The sequence below is a fragment of the Mustelus asterias genome, chromosome 20 (genome assembly GCF_964213995.1).
Source record: "Mustelus asterias chromosome 20, sMusAst1.hap1.1, whole genome shotgun sequence".
NCBI lineage: Eukaryota > Metazoa > Chordata > Chondrichthyes > Carcharhiniformes > Triakidae > Mustelus > Mustelus asterias.
This window is the reverse complement of record NC_135820.1, coordinates 265,168-282,471: the sequence shown is the minus strand read 5'-3', so window position 1 is coordinate 282,471 and position 17,304 is coordinate 265,168. Positions and strand designations below refer to the sequence as shown.

Here is a 17,304-nt window from a genome sequence, read left to right as displayed (position 1 = left end):
CCCATCCCCATCCCCCCCGCCCCCCCCACCCCCCATCCCCGGACCCCCCCCCCTCTCCCCCCTCCCCACCCCCGCCCCCATCCCCCCCCCATCCCCCCCGCCCCACCCCCATCCCCCCGCCCCAGCCCCACCCCGCCCCCATCCCCCCCCCGCCCCACCCCCACCGCCCCCATCCCCCACCCCCATCCCCTCCGCCCCCCCACCCCCATCCCCCTCCCCCCCCCCCATCCCCCCCGCCCCACCCCATCCCCCCGCCCCACCCCCACCGCCCCGCCCCCCGCCCCCATCCCCACCCCCCCCCCGCCCACCCATCCCACCCCCATCCTCCCCCCCCCCCCCCCCGCACCCCCATCCCACCCCCATCCCTCCCCCCCCCCCCCCCCCCCCCCCCGCAGCAGTCTCCCATCTCCTTCTATTCCACTCTCCCTCATGTGTTTATCCAGCTTCCCCTTGAACACATCGATACTGTTCACCTCAACCACTCTCCGTGGGAGCGACTTCCACATTCTCCCCACTCCCCGTGGGAGTGAGTCCCACATTCTCCCCACATTCTCCCCACTCCCCGTGGGAGCGAGTCCCACATTCTCCCCACTCCCCGTGGGAGCGACTTCCACATCTTCCCCACTCCCCGCGGGAGTGAGTCCCACATTCTCCCCACTTCCGTGGGAGTGAGTCCCACATTCTCCCCCACTCCCCGTGGGAGCGAGTCCCACATTCTCCCCCACTCCCTGTGGGAGCGAGTCCCACATTCTTCCCACTCCCCTTGGGAGCGAGTCCCACATTCACCCCACTCCCCGTGGGAGTGAGTCCCACATTCTCCCCACTTCCCGTGGGAGTGAGTCCCACATTCTCCCCACTTCCCCGTGGGAGCGAGTCCCACATTCTCCCCACTCCCTGTGGGAGCGAGTCCCACATTCTCCCCACTCCCCTTGGGAGCGAGTCCCACATTCACCCCACTCCCCGTGGGAGCGAGTCCCACATTCTCCCCACTCCCCGTGGGAGCGAGTCCCACATTCTCCCCACTCCCCGTGGGAGGGAGTCCCACATTCTCCCCACTCCCCGTGGGAGTGAGTCCCACATTCTCCCCACTCCCCATGGGAGCGAGTCCCACATTCTCCCCACTCCCCGTGGGAGCGAGTCCCACATTCTCCCCACTCCCCGCGGGAGCGAGTCCCACATTCTTCCCCACTCCCCGCGGGAGCGAGTCCCACATTCTCCCCCACTCCCCGCGGGAGTGAGTCCCACATTCTTCCCACTCCCTGTGGGAGAGAGTCCCCACATTCTCCCCACTCCCCGTGGGAGCGAGTCCCACATTTCCCCCACTCCCCTTGGGAGCGAGTCCCACATTCTCCCCACTCCCCGTGGGAGAGAGTCCCACATTCTCCCCACTCCCCGTGGGAGCGAGTCCCACATTCACCCCACTCCCCGTGGGAGTGAGTCCCACATTCTCCCCACTCCCTGTGGGAGCGAGTCCCACATTCTCTCCACTCCCCGTGGGAGCGAATCCCACATTCTCCCCACTCCCTGTGGGAGCGAGTCCCACATTCTCCCCACTCCCCGTGGGAGCGAGTCCCACATTCTCCCCACTCCCTGGGTAAAGAAGTTTCTCCTGAATCCCCGGTTGGATTGATTAGTGAGTGTCACATATCGATGGTTCCAAGTTCTGCTCTGACGTCTGGATCTGGGTTTCGCTTCCTACGTTAGAGCAATCACGATGCCCCGTGGCTGCTCAGAAGCATTTTGGGAAACCCTTCGGTGCCAGTAGGCGCTAGAGTAATGCAGATCTATCTTTATATTGAACGTCTCGAAGCGGCGTCCCGATCCTCAGCCGGAGCGGTGGGTGGATTTGGCCTTCAGAAAACAGTCCCACACGGACACAACCCCCTGCCCCCGCCGCACGGCCCCGATGTCTCCTGCACCTGCTCGCGCTGCTCAGTGTGCCATACTCACAGCCTCAGCTCTGCCTTGACCGGGTTGGGGACTCGCTGGTAACACACGCTGAAGAGGCCGCACGCCGATGTCCGCGAGGTGAACCAGTCGCCGCTGGCCAAGCGCTTCACCAGCGGCACAAAGTGTCGCTCCAGGTCGGGTGCCGAGTGCTCCTTGGAGATGGCACGCAGTGACTCCACCGCCTTCTCCCTCACCACTGTCTCCTCCACCGTGGCCAGACTTTCCAGCGGAGGCTGATTCCGGGAGGTGGGGGGAGGGTGGGAAATACAGCCGGTTACACAGAAACATTGCCGCAGCGCATCCGACAATTCCACTGTCTGAACGGTGCAGAGACAAACCCGAGGGGGGCTGAATGGGGCCTCCTCCTGTTCCTGTGTAACAGGCTCGAGGGGCTGAATGGCCTCCTCCTGTTCCTGTGTAACAGGCTCGAGGGGCTGAATGGGGTCTCCTCCTGTTCCTGTGTAACAGGCTCGAGGGGGGCTGAATGGGGCCTCCTCCTGTTCCTGTGTCACAGGCTCGAGGGGCTGAATGGCCTCCTCCTGTTCCTGTGTAACAGGCTCGAGGGGCTGAATGGGGTCTCCTCCTGTTCCTGTGTAACAGGCTCGAGGGGGGCTGAATGGGGCCTCCTCCTGTTCCTGTGTCACAGGCTCAAGGGGCTGAAGGGCCTCCTCCTGTTCCTGTGTAACAGGCTCGAGGGGGGCTGAATGGGGCCTCCTCCTGTTCCTGTGTCACAGGCTCGAGGGGGCTGAATGGGGCCTCCTCCTGTTCCTGTGTAACAGGCTCGAGGGGCTGAATAGGGCCTCCTCCTGTTCCTGTGTAACAGGCTCAAGGGGCTGAATGGGGCCTCCTCCTATTCCTGTGTAACAGGCTCAAGGGCCTGAATGGGGCCTCCTCCTGTTCCTGTGTAACAGGCTCGAGGGGGCTGAATGGGGCCTCCTCCTGTTCCTGTGTAACAGGCTCGAGGGGGCTGAATGGGGCCTCCTCCTATTCCTGTGTAACAGGCTCAAGGGGCTGAATGGGGCCTCCTCCTATTCCTGTGTAACAGGCTCGAGGGGCTGAATGGGGCCTCCTCCTGTTCCTGTGTAACAGGCTCGAGGGGGCTGAATGGGGCCTCCTCCTATTCCTGTGTAACAGGCTCGAGGGGGCTGAATGGGGCCTCCTCCTATTCCTGTGTAACAGGCTCGAGGGGGCTGAATGGGGCCTCCTCCTATTCCTGTGTAACAGGCTCGAGGGGGCTGAATGGGGACTCCTCCTGTTCCTGTGTAGCTTTTGAAAAGCATCAAGTTAGATAAGTCACCAGGACCGGATGGGATGTACCCCAGGTTACTGTGGGAGGCGAGGGAGGAAATTGCTGAGCCTCTGGCGATGATCTTTGCATCATCAATGGAGATGGGAGAGGTTCCGGAGGATTGGAGATGTTGTTCCCTTATTCAAGAAAGGGAGTAGAGATCGCCCTGGAAATTATAGACCAGTGAGTCTAACCTCAGTGGTTGGTAAGTTGATGGAGAAGATCCTGAGAGGCAGGATTTATGAACATTTGGAGAGGTATAATATGATTAAGAATAGTCAGCATGGCTTTGTCAAAGGCAGATCATGCATTACGAGCCTGATTGAATTTTTTGAGGATGTGACTAAACACATTGATGAAGGAAGAGCAGTAGATGTAGTATATATGGACTTCAGCAAGGCATTTGATAAGGTGCCCCATGCAAGACTTATTGAGAAAGTGAGGGGGCATGGGATCCAAGGGGACATTGCTTTGTGAATCCAGAACTGGTTTGCCCACAGAAGGCAAAGAGTGGTTATAGATGGGTCATATTCTGCATGGAGGTCGGTCACCAGTGGAGTGCCCCAGGGATCTGTACTGGGACCCTTACTCTTTGTGATTTTTATAAATGACCTGGATGAGGAAGAGGAGGGATGGGTTGGTAAGTTTGCCGATGACACAAAAGTTGGAGGTGTTGTGGGTAGTGTGGAGGGATGTCAGAAGTTGCAGCGAGACATTGATAGGATGCAAGACTGGGCGGAGAAGTGGCAGATGGAGTTCAACCCAAATAAGTGTGAGGTGGTTCATTTTGGCAGGTCAAATAGGATGGCGGAACATAATATTAATGGTAGGACTCTTGGCAGACTGGAAGATCAGAAGGATCTTGGGGTCCGAGTTCATAGGACACTCAAAGCAGCTGTGCAGGTTGAGGCTGTGGTTAAGAAGGCGTATGGTGTACTGGCCTTCATCAGTCGAGGAATTAAGTTTCGGAGTCGTGAGATAATGTTGCAGCTATATAGGACCCTGGTCAGACCCCACTTGGAGTACTGTGCTCAGTTCTGGTCGCCTCATTACAGGAAGGATGTGGAAGCCATAGAAAGGGTGCAGAGGAGATTTACAAGGATGTTGCCTGGGTTGAGGAGCATGCCTTATGAGGATAGGTTGAGTGAGCTCGGCCTTTTCTCCTTGGAGTGACGAAGGATGAGGGGTGACCTGATAGAGGTGTATAAGATGTTGAGAGGTATTGATCGAGTGGATACTCAGAGGCTTTTTCCCAGGGCTGAAATGGTTGCCACAGGAGGACACAGGTTTAAGGTGCTGGGGAGTAGGTACAGAGGAGATGTCAGGGATAAGTTTTTCACTCAGAGGGTGGTGGGTGTGTGGAATGGGCTGCCAGCAACGGTGGTGGAGGCGGATTCGATAGGTTCTTTTAAGAAACTTTTAGATAAGTACATGGAACTTAGTAAGATAGAGGGTTATAGGTAAGCCGAGTAATCGCTAAGGTAGGGACATGTTCGGCACAACTTTGTGGGCTGAAGGGCCTGTATTGTGCTGTAGTTTTTCTATGTTTCTATGTAACAGGCTCGAGGTGCTGAATGGGGCCTCCTCCTGTTCCTGTGTAGCAGGCTCGAGGGGCTGAATGGGGCCTCCTCCTGTTCCTGTGTAACAGGCTCGAGGAGCTGAATGGGGCCTCCTCCTGTTCCTGTGTAACAGGCTCAAGAGGAGCTGAATGGCCTCCTCCTGTTCCTGTGTAACAGGCACAAGGGGCTGAATGGACCTCCTCCTGTTCCTGTGTAACAGGCTCAAGGGGCTGAATGGGGCCTCCTCCTGTTCCTGTGTAGCAGGCTCGAGGGGCTGAATGGGGCCTCCTCCTGTTCCTGTGTAGCAGGCTCGAGGGGCTGAATGGCCTCCACCTGTTCCTGTGTAACAGGCTCAAGAGGAGCTGAATGGCCTCCTCCTGTTCCTGTGTAACAGGCTCGAGGGGGCTGAATGGGGCCTCCTCCTGTTCCTGTGTAACAGGCTCGAGGGGGCTGAATGGCCTCCTCCTGTTCCTGTGTAACAGACTCGAGGGGGCTGAATGGGGCCTCCTCCTGTTCCTGTGTAACAGGCTCGAGGAGGCTGAATGGGGCCTCCTCCTGTTCCTGTGTAACAGGCTCGAGGGGGCTGAATGGCCTCCTCCTGTTCCTGTGTAACAGACTCGAGGGGGGGCTGAATGGGGCCTCCTCCTGTTCCTGTGTAACAGGCTCGAGGGGGGGCTGAATGGGGCCTCCTCCTGTTCCTGTGTAACAGGCTCGTATATAAGATTTTGAAGGGTATAGATAGAGTGAATGCAAGCAGGCTTTTTCCGCTGAGGCTAGGGAAGAAAAAAACCAGAGGGCATGGGTTAAGGGTGAAAGGAGAAAAGTTTAAAGGGAATATTAGGGGGGGCTTCTTCACGCAGAAAGTGGTGGGAGTGTGGAATGAGCTGCCGGATAAAGTGGTAAATGCGGGGTCACTTTTAACATTTAAGAAAAACTTGGACGGGTTCATGGATGAGAGGGGTGTGGAGGGATATGGTCCAAGTGCAGGTCAGTGGGACGAGGCATAAAATGGTTCGGCACAGACAAGAAGGGCCAAAAGGCCTGTTTCTGAGCTGTAATTTTCTATGGTTCTATGGTTCTATGGGGGCTGAATGGGGCCTCCTCCTGTTCCTGTGTAACAGGCTCGAGGGGAATCCTTCCTGTCTAGATGGCTCTGAACAAAGTGCAGTAGAATTGAAGCATTTCTTGTACGGGATTGGAACCCAGCCTGCTCGAGATAAGGGCCAACATTCCAATAGACTTTGAGTAAAAGTTTGTGTTGTATTGTCCACCTGGGTTTAGCAATCTGGCTGAGTTTTCTGCAGTTCTACCCCACACTGATTCATTCAAACCAGACAGGGAACGTCACCCACTCCCTGAGCCCCGTACCGCACAGCAGAGATCTCAACTCACCAGCAAACAGTTTACAAAGGCTGGGCCTCCCACCAGGGCTGTGAATGATCCCAGCTGTTCAGCCAGGGCCAGCAGCACCTCATCTTCATCGTATATCGTGTCTGCAACATAAAAAGACACAAAAACCCACCCAGCATGAAAATCGAGCACTGGCATCTGTTTCTACGGGAAACTGATTCAAACCTTATCGGACCACACTCGGAGCACTGTGCACAGTTCCAGTCTCCATATCACTCGGCGAGACCACACTCGGAGCACTGTGCACAGTTCCAGTCTCCATATCCCTCGGTTAGACCCACACTCGGAGCACTGTGCACAGTTCCGGTCTCCATATCCCTCGGTTAGACCACACTGGGAGCACTGCGCACAGTTCCGGTCTCCATATCCCTCGGTTAGACCACACTTGGAGCACTGTGCACAGTTCCGGTCTCCATATCCCTCGGTTAGACCCACACACGGAGCACTGTGCACAGTTCCAGTCTCCGTATCCCTCGGTTAGACCCACACTCGGAACACTGTGCACAGTTCCAGTCTCCATATCCCTCGGTTAGACCCACACTCGGCGTACTGTGCACAGTTCCAGTCTCCATATCCCTTGGTTAGACCACACTTGGAGCACTGTGCACAGTTCCGGTCTCCGTATCACTTGGTTAGACCACACTGGGAGAACTGTGCACAGTTCCGGTCTCCATATCACTTGGTTAGACCACACTGGGAGCACTGTGCACAGTTCCGGTCTCCGTATCCCTTGGTTAGACCACACTGGGAGCATTGTGCAGTCTTGGTCTTGTAAAATGTAGAAATAGAGGCACTTGAGAAGGTGCAAAAATTATTTTAAAAGATGATTCCCGTATTGCAGACTGATTTTAGGCTGCGGTTTATTCCTCGTGAAAGGAGAAGGCTTAGGGGTTGACCTGATAGGGGTCTTAAAAATGATGAGAGGGTTTCATTTGGGTCGATGTCGAGAAGATGTTTCCATAAGATGGAGTACTGAAGTAGCAGCGATCAAATAAGATCATCACAAATGAATCCATCAGGGAATTCGGGAGAAACGTTTTTCTCTCTCTTTCTGCCTCGCACTCACCTGTTAGGAACGGGAGGAGCTCAGTGCGAGTCCGTTCCACACCTAGAGCCAGAGCAATGGTGCTCAGCTTCTTGATGCTGTTGAGCCGGAGCTGGAACAGAGACAGAAAGGTTAAGGAACAGCGCCGACTCTGAACAATTTAATGACAACACGTCTCAGTCATGAGGGAAGAGGAGACCTGTCTCTGTGAAACCTCTCCTCAAAACCTCACCCAGTTTTAATCCTGCTATCATTCTCAGGAAGACTGCTGCCCCCACTTCCCCCAGGGCAATACATTCAGCACGCTGTGTAACATCTTTCACACACATCTGTCCTCGCCATTACCCACCAACTCGCCATGAACAACATCAGAACCAGGAGGAGGCCGTTCAGCCCCTCAACCCTCTTCCCCCATTCATCAAGATGGCGGCAAATCCGCTTCATAGAATCCCCGTATCGCCCGCATTGACCCCTCACTGACTCGTCCCCTCACTGACCCACCCCTTCACTGACCCCTCCCCCACATTGACCTCTCCCCAGGCCCCACTCACTGAACCCCCCTCACTGACCCCTCCCCCTCACTGACCCCTCCTCTCACTGACCCCTCCCCCTCACTGACCCCTCCTCTCACTGACCCCTCCCCCTCACTGACCCCTCCCCCTCACTGACCCCTCCCTGCCCCCTCCCCCTCACTGACCCCTCCCCCTCACTGATCCCTCCCCCTCACTGACCCCTCCCCCTCACTGACCCCTCCCTGCCCCCTCCCCCTCACTGACCCCTCCCCCTCACTGACCCCTCCCCCTCACTGATCACTCCCCCTCACTGACCCCTCCCCCACATTGACCACTCCCCCTCACTGACCCTGCCCCCTCACTGAATCCTCCCCCTCACTAACTCCTCCCCACACTGACCCCCCCTCACTGACACCTCCCCCTCACTGACACCTCCACCTCACTGACCCCTCCCCCTCACTGACCCCTCCCCCTCATTGACCCCGCCCCATCACTGACCCCTCCCCCTAACTGACCCCTCCCCCTCATTGACTCCTCCCCTCACTGACCTCGCTCCCTCACTGACCCCTCCCCCTCACTGACCCCGCTCACTCACTGACCCCTCCCCCTCACTGACCCCTCCCCCTCACTGACCCTGCCCCCTCACTGACCCCTCCCCCTCACTGACCCCTCCCCCACACTGACCCCTCCCACTCACTGACCCCTCGCCCTCACTGAGCCCTCCCCCTCATTGACACCTCCACCTCACTGACCCCTCCCCCTCACTGACCCCGCCCCCTCACTGACCCCTCCCCCTCGCTGACCCCTCCCCCTCACTGACTCCTCCCCCACACTGAACCCTCCCCCTCACTGACCCCTCCCCCTCACTGACACCTCCCCCACACTGACCCCTCCCCCTCACTGACCCCTCCCCCTCACTGACTCCTCCCCCTCACTGACTCCTCCCCTCACTGACCCCTCCCCCTCACTGACCCCCCCTCACTGACCCCTCCCCCTCACTGACCCCTCCCCTCACTGACCCATTCCCCTCACTGACCCCTCCTCTCACTGACCCCTCCCTCTCTCTGACCGATCCCCTCACTGTCCCCGCCCCCTCACTGACACCTCCACCTCACTGACCCCTCCCCCTCACTGACCCCTCCCCCTCACTGACCACTCCCCCTCACTGACCCCTCCCCCTCACTGACACCCCACCCTCACTGACCCCTCCCCCTCACTGACCCCTCCCCCTCACTGACCCCTTCCCCTCGCTGACCCCTCCCCCTCACTGACCCCTCCCCCTCACTGACACCCCACCCTCACTGACCCCTCCCCTCACTGACACCTCCCCCTCACTGACCCCTCCCCCTCACTGACCCCTCCCCCTCACTGACCCCTCCCCCTCACTGACACCTCCCCCTCACTGACCCCTCCCCATCACTGACACCTCTCACACACTGACCCCTCCCCCTCACTGACCCCGCACCCTCAGTGGCCCCTCCCCTCACTGACCCCTCCCCCTCACTGACCCCTCCCCCTCACTGTCCCCTCCCCCTCACTGACACCTCCCCCTCACTGTCCCCTCCCCTCACTTTCCCATACCCCTCACAGACCCCTCCCCCTCACTGAACCCCTCACTGACCTCTCCCCCTTACTGACCCCTCCCCCACACTGACCTCTCTCCCTCACTGACCCCTCCCCCTCACTGACCCCTCCCCCTCACTGAACCACTCACTGACCCCTCCCCCTCACTGACCCCTACCGCTCACTGACCCCTCTCCCACACTGACCCCTCCCCCTCACTGACCTCTCCCCCTTACTGACCCCTCCCCCACACTGACCTCTCTACCTCACTGACCCCTCTCCCACACTGACCCCTCCCCCTCACTGACCCCTCCCCCTCAGTGACCCCTGCCCCACACTGACCTCTCTCCCTCACTGACCCCTCCCCTCCTTGACTCATCCCCACCCGACTCCTCCCCCTCACTGACTCCTCCCCCTCACTGACTACTCCCCCTCACTGACCTTCCCCCTCACTGATGCCCCTCACTGACCCTCCCCCTCACTGACCCTCCCCCTCACTGACCATCCCCCTCACTGACTCCTCCCCCTCATTGACCCCTCCCCCACACCGACCCTCCCCCTCAGACTCCTCCCCCTCACTGACCCCTCCCACTCCCCCTCACTGACTCTTCCCCTCACTGACCCCTGCCCCTCACTGACACCTCCCCATCACTGACCCTCCCACTCACTGACCCCACCCCTCATCGACACTGTGTCTCACTGACCCCTTCCCCTCATTCCCCACCCCCTCACTGACCCCGCCCCCTGACTGACCCCACCCACTGACTGACCCCGCCCCCTGACTGACACCGCCCCAACTGACCCCACCCGCTGACTGGCCCCGCCCCCTGACTGACACCGCCCCGACTGACCCCGCCCCCTGACTGACCCCACCCCCTCACTGACCCCACCCGCTGACTGACCCCGCCCCGACTGACACCGCCCTGACTGACACCACCCGCTGACTGACCCCGCCCCCTGACTGACACCACCCCAACTGACCCCACCCGCTGACTGGCCCCGCCCCCTGACTGACACCGCCCCGACTGGCCCCGCCCCCTGACTGACCCCGCCCCCTGAGTGACCCCACCTGCTGACTGACCCCGCCCCCTGACTGACCCTACCCCCTGACTGACCCCGCCCCCTGACTGACACCGCCCCCTCACTGACGCCGACTCCTCACTGACATCACCCCCTCACTGTTACTGTCCTCTGGCTGACACCACCCCCACTGACCCCTCCGCCTCACTGACCCCTCCCCCACTGATCCCTCCCCCTCACTGACCCCACCCCCTCACTGACCCTTCCCCCTCACTGACCCCTCCCCCTCACTGACCCCTCCCCTCACTGACCCCTCCCCCTCACTGACTCCTCCCCCCACTGACCTCTCCCCCTCACTGACCCATCCCCTCACTGACCCCTCCCCTCACTGAACCCTCCCCTCACTGACCCCTCCCCCTCACTGACCTCTCCCCTCACTGATCCCTCCCCCTCACTGATCCCTCCCCCTCACAGACCCCTCCCCCTCACTGACCCCTCCCTCTGCAGGCCCCTCCCTCTCTGAGTGGGTCAATGATGATTATTTTGTGTATTTGATGTTTATTTGTGGATTTATTTGAGGTTCTGATGTGTTTATTTCTCTCTCCCGCTCACCTGCACATCTTCATTCCGCAGCTCGTCGATCAGCACGGCGATGGGGTAGAGAGACTCATCACCAACCGCCGAGGAGGCGGCCATGGCGAGGGTGGGGCTTGGAGAGGGGCGGGGCCTGGGCAGGGGGCGGGGCCTGGAGAGGGGTGGGGTCTGGGCAGGGGGCGGAGCTTGGGGTGGGGCTGGTCCTGGAGAGGGGCGGGGCCTGGAGAAGGCGGGGCCTGGGCAGGGGCGGGGCCGGGACCTGGAGAGGGACTTGACCTGGACAGGGGGCGGGGCTTGGGGTGGGTCTTGCCCTGGAGGGGGGCGGGGCCTGGAGAGGGGCGGGGCTTGGGGTGGGGCGTGTCCTGGGCAGAGGGCGTGACCTGAAGAGGGGGCGGAACCGAGTGCCGGGCCTGCAGTGAATGGGCGGGGACTGGAGAGAAGGGGCGTGGTCTGGAGAGAGGGGCGAGGCTTCGAAGAAGGAGGCGGGACCTGGAGAGTTGCGGAGCGTGGAGAAAGGGGGCGGAGCGTGGAGAGAAGGGGCGGGGCTTGGGGGCCAGCGGGAGCGAGGTGTCAATCATGGACAGGGGCGGCTCTTCACGCAGCGGCCATGGCCCCACCCCCTCCCTGTCCTGCCGCGTCTGCGCATTTGCTCCGCGCAGAAGCACGTGCTGTCTCCTCGTGCCGCTTCACCGGCGACGTGCGCATGCGCGCGTCAGGCTCGTGCGTCTCGCGGGACAGCCGTTGGGGTGGTTTGTTGTCGGCGCGTGCGCACTCGGGGCTGAACCGTCCGGATGGTGAACCGTTCCCGCCCAAACTGGTTGCCAACCCTCCCGGAATCTCCACTGGCACCGATTGCAACTGGAATTTCCTGAGCCAAACCCTGACTGGGCTCAACCCAACTCCACAAAAAAGGCAAACATGTCCCTTCAACACTCTCCTTTTGTCAATTATCAATGTACTGGAGGCGCCCAGATGTTGACCAGCAGGTGGGCAGCGTCCAGTGGTCATGGCCTGGCCTCCCTGAGGGCACTCACCTCCAGTGACCACAATAATCTCTCCCTCAATGTCAACAAAACGAAGGAGATTGTCATCGACTTCAGGAAGCGTAGAGGAGAACATGCCTCTGTCTACATCAATAGGGATGCAGTAGAAAGGGTCGAGAGCTTCAAGTTTTTAAGTGTCCAGATCACCAACAACCTGTCCTGGTCCCCCCATGCCGACACTATAGTTAAGAAAGCCCCACCAATGCCTCTACTTTCTCAGAAGACTAAGGAAATTTGGCATGTCAGCTACGACCCTCACCAACTTTTACAGATGCTCCATAGAAAGCAATCTTTCTGGCTGTATCACAGCTTGGTATGGCTCCTGCTCTGCCCAAAACTGCAAGAAACTGCAAAAGGTTGTGAATGTAGCCCAATCCATAACGCAAACCAGCCTCCCATCCATTGACTCTGTCTACACTTCCCGCTGCCTCAGGAAAAGTAGTTAGCATAATTAAGGACCCCACACACCCCGGACATTCTCTCTTCCACCTTCTTCCGTCAGGAAAAAGATACAAAAGTCTGAGGTCACGTACCAACCGACTCAAGAACAGCTTCTTCCCTGCTGCTGTCAGACTTTTGAATGGACCTACCTCGCATTAAGTTGATCTTTCTCTAAACCCTAGCTATGACTCTAACACTACATTCTGCACCCTCTCCTTTCCTACTCCCTCATGTACTCTATGAACAGTATGCTTTGTATAGCGTGCAAGAAACAATATTTTTTACTGTATCCCAAAACATGACAATAATAGATTAAATCAAAAGGAGGAGAGCTGGGGGATCGGGGGAGCTGGTGGTTCAGGACGCAAAGTTTGGATGTATCAGCTCCAGGAATGTGGCCAACTGGAGTTGGCAACATGATTCACTCAGAACAGGGTGGTCCATGGGACTATTTTGTCATTTAGATCAAAGTCTAAATGAGTCAGTGAGGAAGACCGGGGGAGTGGGGGGGAGGATGGATGGGGGGGGGGGGTGCGGGGTGCAGGGTGATAGGAAGTCTGCTGTTGTCTGAGGGAGACTTGAAGACGTTTGTGGCAGGAAAATTGACCAGATTCAATTTTTGAAGTTTCGAAAAAGAATGGGGATGGAGAAAATAGCGGGATGGAAGCAGGCTCGAGAGTCAGAATGGAATACTCCTGCACCATTTCACAACACCGCAATCGCTTTGTGTTGCCGCTTCTCGTTGGGTTGACGTTCAGGCCCCCAATGATGTCATTCTGAATCAAGCTCGCGTAGAGGAGTTCCATTCGATTCGATGGTTTCTTCGTTCAAAAGCTCTGAAACAAGCTCTTCTGAGAAGAATATCCAAAACGGATAGGAATTTTGTAAATTGTTTCCAGGAGGAAGTTGAAGGTGATGCTGCCCGTGAAGGAAAGACTCCGTTTCTTGACTCAGCGAGCTGATTTGAGGCCCGCCTGCTGGATGTGTGGCTTTACATTGGGTGAGGCAGGGGTAGGCCATTTTAAAGTCTCTGAGAGAGAGAGAGATGCAACTGCTGTATTGTGGACAGGTAACATCGCTCACCTTGTCTCAGATGACTATAATACAAAATCTCCTTCATCACATCCTCAAAGCATCCCTGAAGAGATCATGCCTCTCCACCAACTCCTGAGGGTCAAAAATGGGAGAAGATTTTTACGATCCCAGTTGATGTGAATACTGGGTAGTCAAATCCCAGAATGTAACCCTGGCTCGATGGACAGTAAAATTTCTTTGTTTTGTTTAGAGACATGGATGAAGAGAGTCACAAGACTGCCAATTAATTTCTAACAAAAGAATAAAACTTGTATTCTAGTCATCTTTTCATGTTTAAAGAAGGCTCCTTCATCCCATCTATATCTTCACAGATGTACACAGATTTTTAATGTTCTCAGTAAGTACACAGTCTGTGTAAACCAACAGGGTAACTGTGGTCTGATCACACTCTGAAATCAAGTGGCAAGTGCCACTCAATATATCTTCTCATCAAATCCCCACAGCTGGACTCACTGGAACTCCGACTTCAACACGTGTGTTTCCAAATACCATCCTCAAAAATTTTCCTTAAACTCTGTTTGTTTTTACATCGTAAACCCTTTCATTACCATGTCGGCACAGTTTAAAATGAAACGAAAGCCCACAGATATGTTTAACATGAGCTAACTGAAGTTTTAACCCTTCCTTATACAGAATCACAAGATAAAACTTACTTAGAGCCATACCTTGATTCCAATACCCACTAATACAAATTACTTAAAATTACCCCTTTGATTGCTGAGAAGGTTTACCTGGGAAGTCACCAAGCCAGAGAGAGACTTCACTGGGAACAAGCAGAGGCAAAGTCAGAGAGAGTGCAAACAAACTCTCCCAACCCTCCAAACACCTCCTGCCCCCCCCACGGGACAGAGTCTGCAGATGATGCATTGGACTGAAGCAGCTATCCCGGAATCCATCCAACAGGAGTGGAAACAAGTCACCCTCGATCCCGAGGAACTGCCTGAGAAGACCAGAGACTGGTGCGTGTTACCGATTCTGAATTGATATAGTATTTATTTTATATTTGCTGGTGTATTTTATATTGCAGGTTATTGCAGCTGGGATTACACAGAGCTGCACGTGTATGGTACAGTGTTTCAATGTGAACGTTGTATTTTCCGGTGAGAAACGTCTGCAGGAACAGACTCTGGTTTTAACACAGATTCCTGCGGGAACCCATGATTCACTTAAAGTTGTTTCACTTAAAGTCACCATTTTCAGGAATGTGACCGCAACTTTATGTGAGGACTTACTTTACCTGTGATCAGTTCTGGACCTTGAACCATAGGAAGGATTCAGCAGAATGATCCCGAGGCTAAAAGGGTTAAATTCAGAGGACAGGTTAGGTGGGAGAGCTGCCAAAACGTGTACGGATTCAGGGTCCATGGTAACGTTGAGGGCAGTCATTCTGCTGCACCACACCCGGAGCACCCGGAGGAGAGCTCTGTTTACAATGTCAGGGCCACATAGCAACTGGAAAATGTTCTCTCCTGCACTTTACTCTCCATGTGATTAGATGTGTATCCATTCCCAGTGTCTGCCGCAGTAGCCATTCTATTTCTGTGTCAATCGTAGTTAATGTTAGTATTCTCCAGCCCTTCAGGCAGTGATTGATACTGGGGTCTAGTTGAACAGCTGCAGCATCGTACATGGCCTGTCCCATTCTTGGCTGTGCCTGTGGACAAGCATGGGGGTACCACACCTGAACACAATTTAGTCCTGAGACAACCCTTGCTTCAGAAACTGGGCGGGGGTGGGGGGGGTGGCGGAGGGGGGGGGGGAGGGGGGGGAGTGGATCCAGCAAGAGTTGAAGGGCAGTAATTTACGTTCCCAATCCATAACCCAAGAGTTTGGGGAAATCTTTCAACCCAATACAGACCAGGATCAATATCCGTGTATGGTGTAGCACAGTTCCACCTCAACCCTCAGCCATCAGGGCAAATGGGAATTGAACATCCAACCAATGAAAGGTTGTGAATTCTCACTGTAATTCACTCTATTATCAAAGCTTTTTCATCCTGCTATGACACACAAAACATCCGCAAGCAAACTGTTATAAAGGGGAGGTTGATTTCCCCCCCCCCCCCCCACTGGGAACTAACACCTAACCACTCAACGAGGAGTACCTCGCCCGATAATCTGTTAAAGTGAGTGTGAGAAATAGTGCGATCTGCTCTTCAGCAACTTTTTGTGGTTAATCAAATAAAACTACCTGAGACTCTCTCTTTAAAATCAACAAGTAACACTTTATTTATCTAAATAACAGTGAACAGATTAATTAAACTATTAACAAACCAAATAAAACATGATTCTAATGGAATGCTGTTTAGATAAATACAATTCCCACTCATTAACAACAAAAATAGAATTTTTAATCTCTCTAAATTACAACTAGGTTTTACCTTCTGGAATCTTCTGTCTTCTTTCTTCTGTCTGGAATCTCTGTCTTCTTTTGGGACCTTTGCTATTCAGACGAGACTTTGCGCTAAAAACTATTAGCTGTAGCGGAGAGCAGTTGCGGAGTCTCTCTGGAGCTGACTGCTGTCCCTCTCTAAAGCTGTGAGCTGAAGCAGGTGCTCTTCTCTCGTTTGTGCCCCCTTCTCTTATACCCCTGATGACATACCAACATCCCCACAATAGGATTGGTTCTCAGGTTACCAAAACATCAAATTTAAATCTAATAGGCTGCTGGTAGTTAAGTGCCAAGTTTAAACTGATTGGCTAAATTCAAAAGCAGCCTGTTATCTTGGTAACACGACTGTTTGGCCTTTAATACAATGTTTCAGTCTGTGTACTCCATATGCACCTGCATCCTTTTTAAAAAACTCTAAGTACAGGAAAAGCACTACCTTTTTAACGGACAGTTTTACACTCACCAACTTCATAAAAAACATTCCCAGCATAACTTGCAGTGGTCACCATGACATTGAATCGCCTTTTTATCAATCAACCCCTGACCAGGCTGTACATTCTTTTGCACCTCTTTAGCTTCAGTTGGGCTTTCCTTTACCACTTTAACAAACCCCACTGGCTTATCCTGTTTTACCATGTCAGTGCTTTTCTTAAACCACCAACACTGCGACTTTGTGTGTCCTACTTTATTACAGTGAAAACACCTTCCACCATCATGGGCGTCCTTTTTAACCTGAGGTAAACAATCTTTACCATCTCCAACCAGAACGCCTTTGCCCCTTCCACTTGAGTATTTTCTTTTCCCCAGTTCCTACCCCTCACAGGCTGAAACCTGATGTTGGAAACCAAACTTTTGATTCATGAACTAACTCATAATCATCTCCCGTTTCTGCTGTTAATCTCACAGTTTTAATTCTTTACTCTTCCACCTGAGTTTTCACTACATTGGGAAGTGAATTTTTAAACTCCTCCAAAATAACCGCTTCCCTAAGAGTGTCTTACGCCTGATCTATTCTCATTGATCTTATCCACCTGTACAAGTTACTCTGACCCTTTCAAATTCTGTGTATGGAGTCATTATCATACAGATTAACAGCATAGAAACAGGCCCTTCGGCTCAACTTGTCCATGCCGCCCTTTTTTTAAACCCCTAAGCTAGTCCCAATTGCCCGCATTTGCCCATATTCCTCTATACCCATCTTACCCATGTAACTGTCTAAATGCTTTTTAAAAGACAAATTGTACCCCCTCTACTATTACCTCTGGCAGCTCGTTCCAGACACTCACCACCCTCTGTGTGAAAAAGTTGCCCCTCTGGACACTTTTGTATCTCTCCCCGCTCACCTTAAACCTATGCCCTCTAGTTTTAGACTCCCCTACCTCTGGGAAAAGA

At 55.1% G+C, this 17,304-nt stretch overlaps 1 protein-coding gene across 1 annotated transcript in view; it reads right to left on the bottom strand.

Annotated features, from left to right (window-relative positions):
- Positions 1 to 11,043, bottom strand: part of LOC144508703 (uncharacterized) — a 66,700-nt gene extending 55,657 nt beyond the window's left edge. Inside the window, exons 1-5 of the mRNA XM_078237013.1 lie at positions 10,960 to 11,043; positions 7,274 to 7,364; positions 6,190 to 6,290; positions 1,951 to 2,183; positions 1,674 to 1,695 (exon numbers count right to left, since the gene is read on the bottom strand). Coding sequence (XP_078093139.1) covers positions 1,674 to 1,695; positions 1,951 to 2,183; positions 6,190 to 6,290; positions 7,274 to 7,364; positions 10,960 to 11,043 — 531 coding nt within the window. The remainder of the gene's footprint in view (positions 1 to 1,673; positions 1,696 to 1,950; positions 2,184 to 6,189; positions 6,291 to 7,273; positions 7,365 to 10,959) is intronic.
- Between the last annotated feature and the right edge of the window lie 6,261 nt (positions 11,044 to 17,304).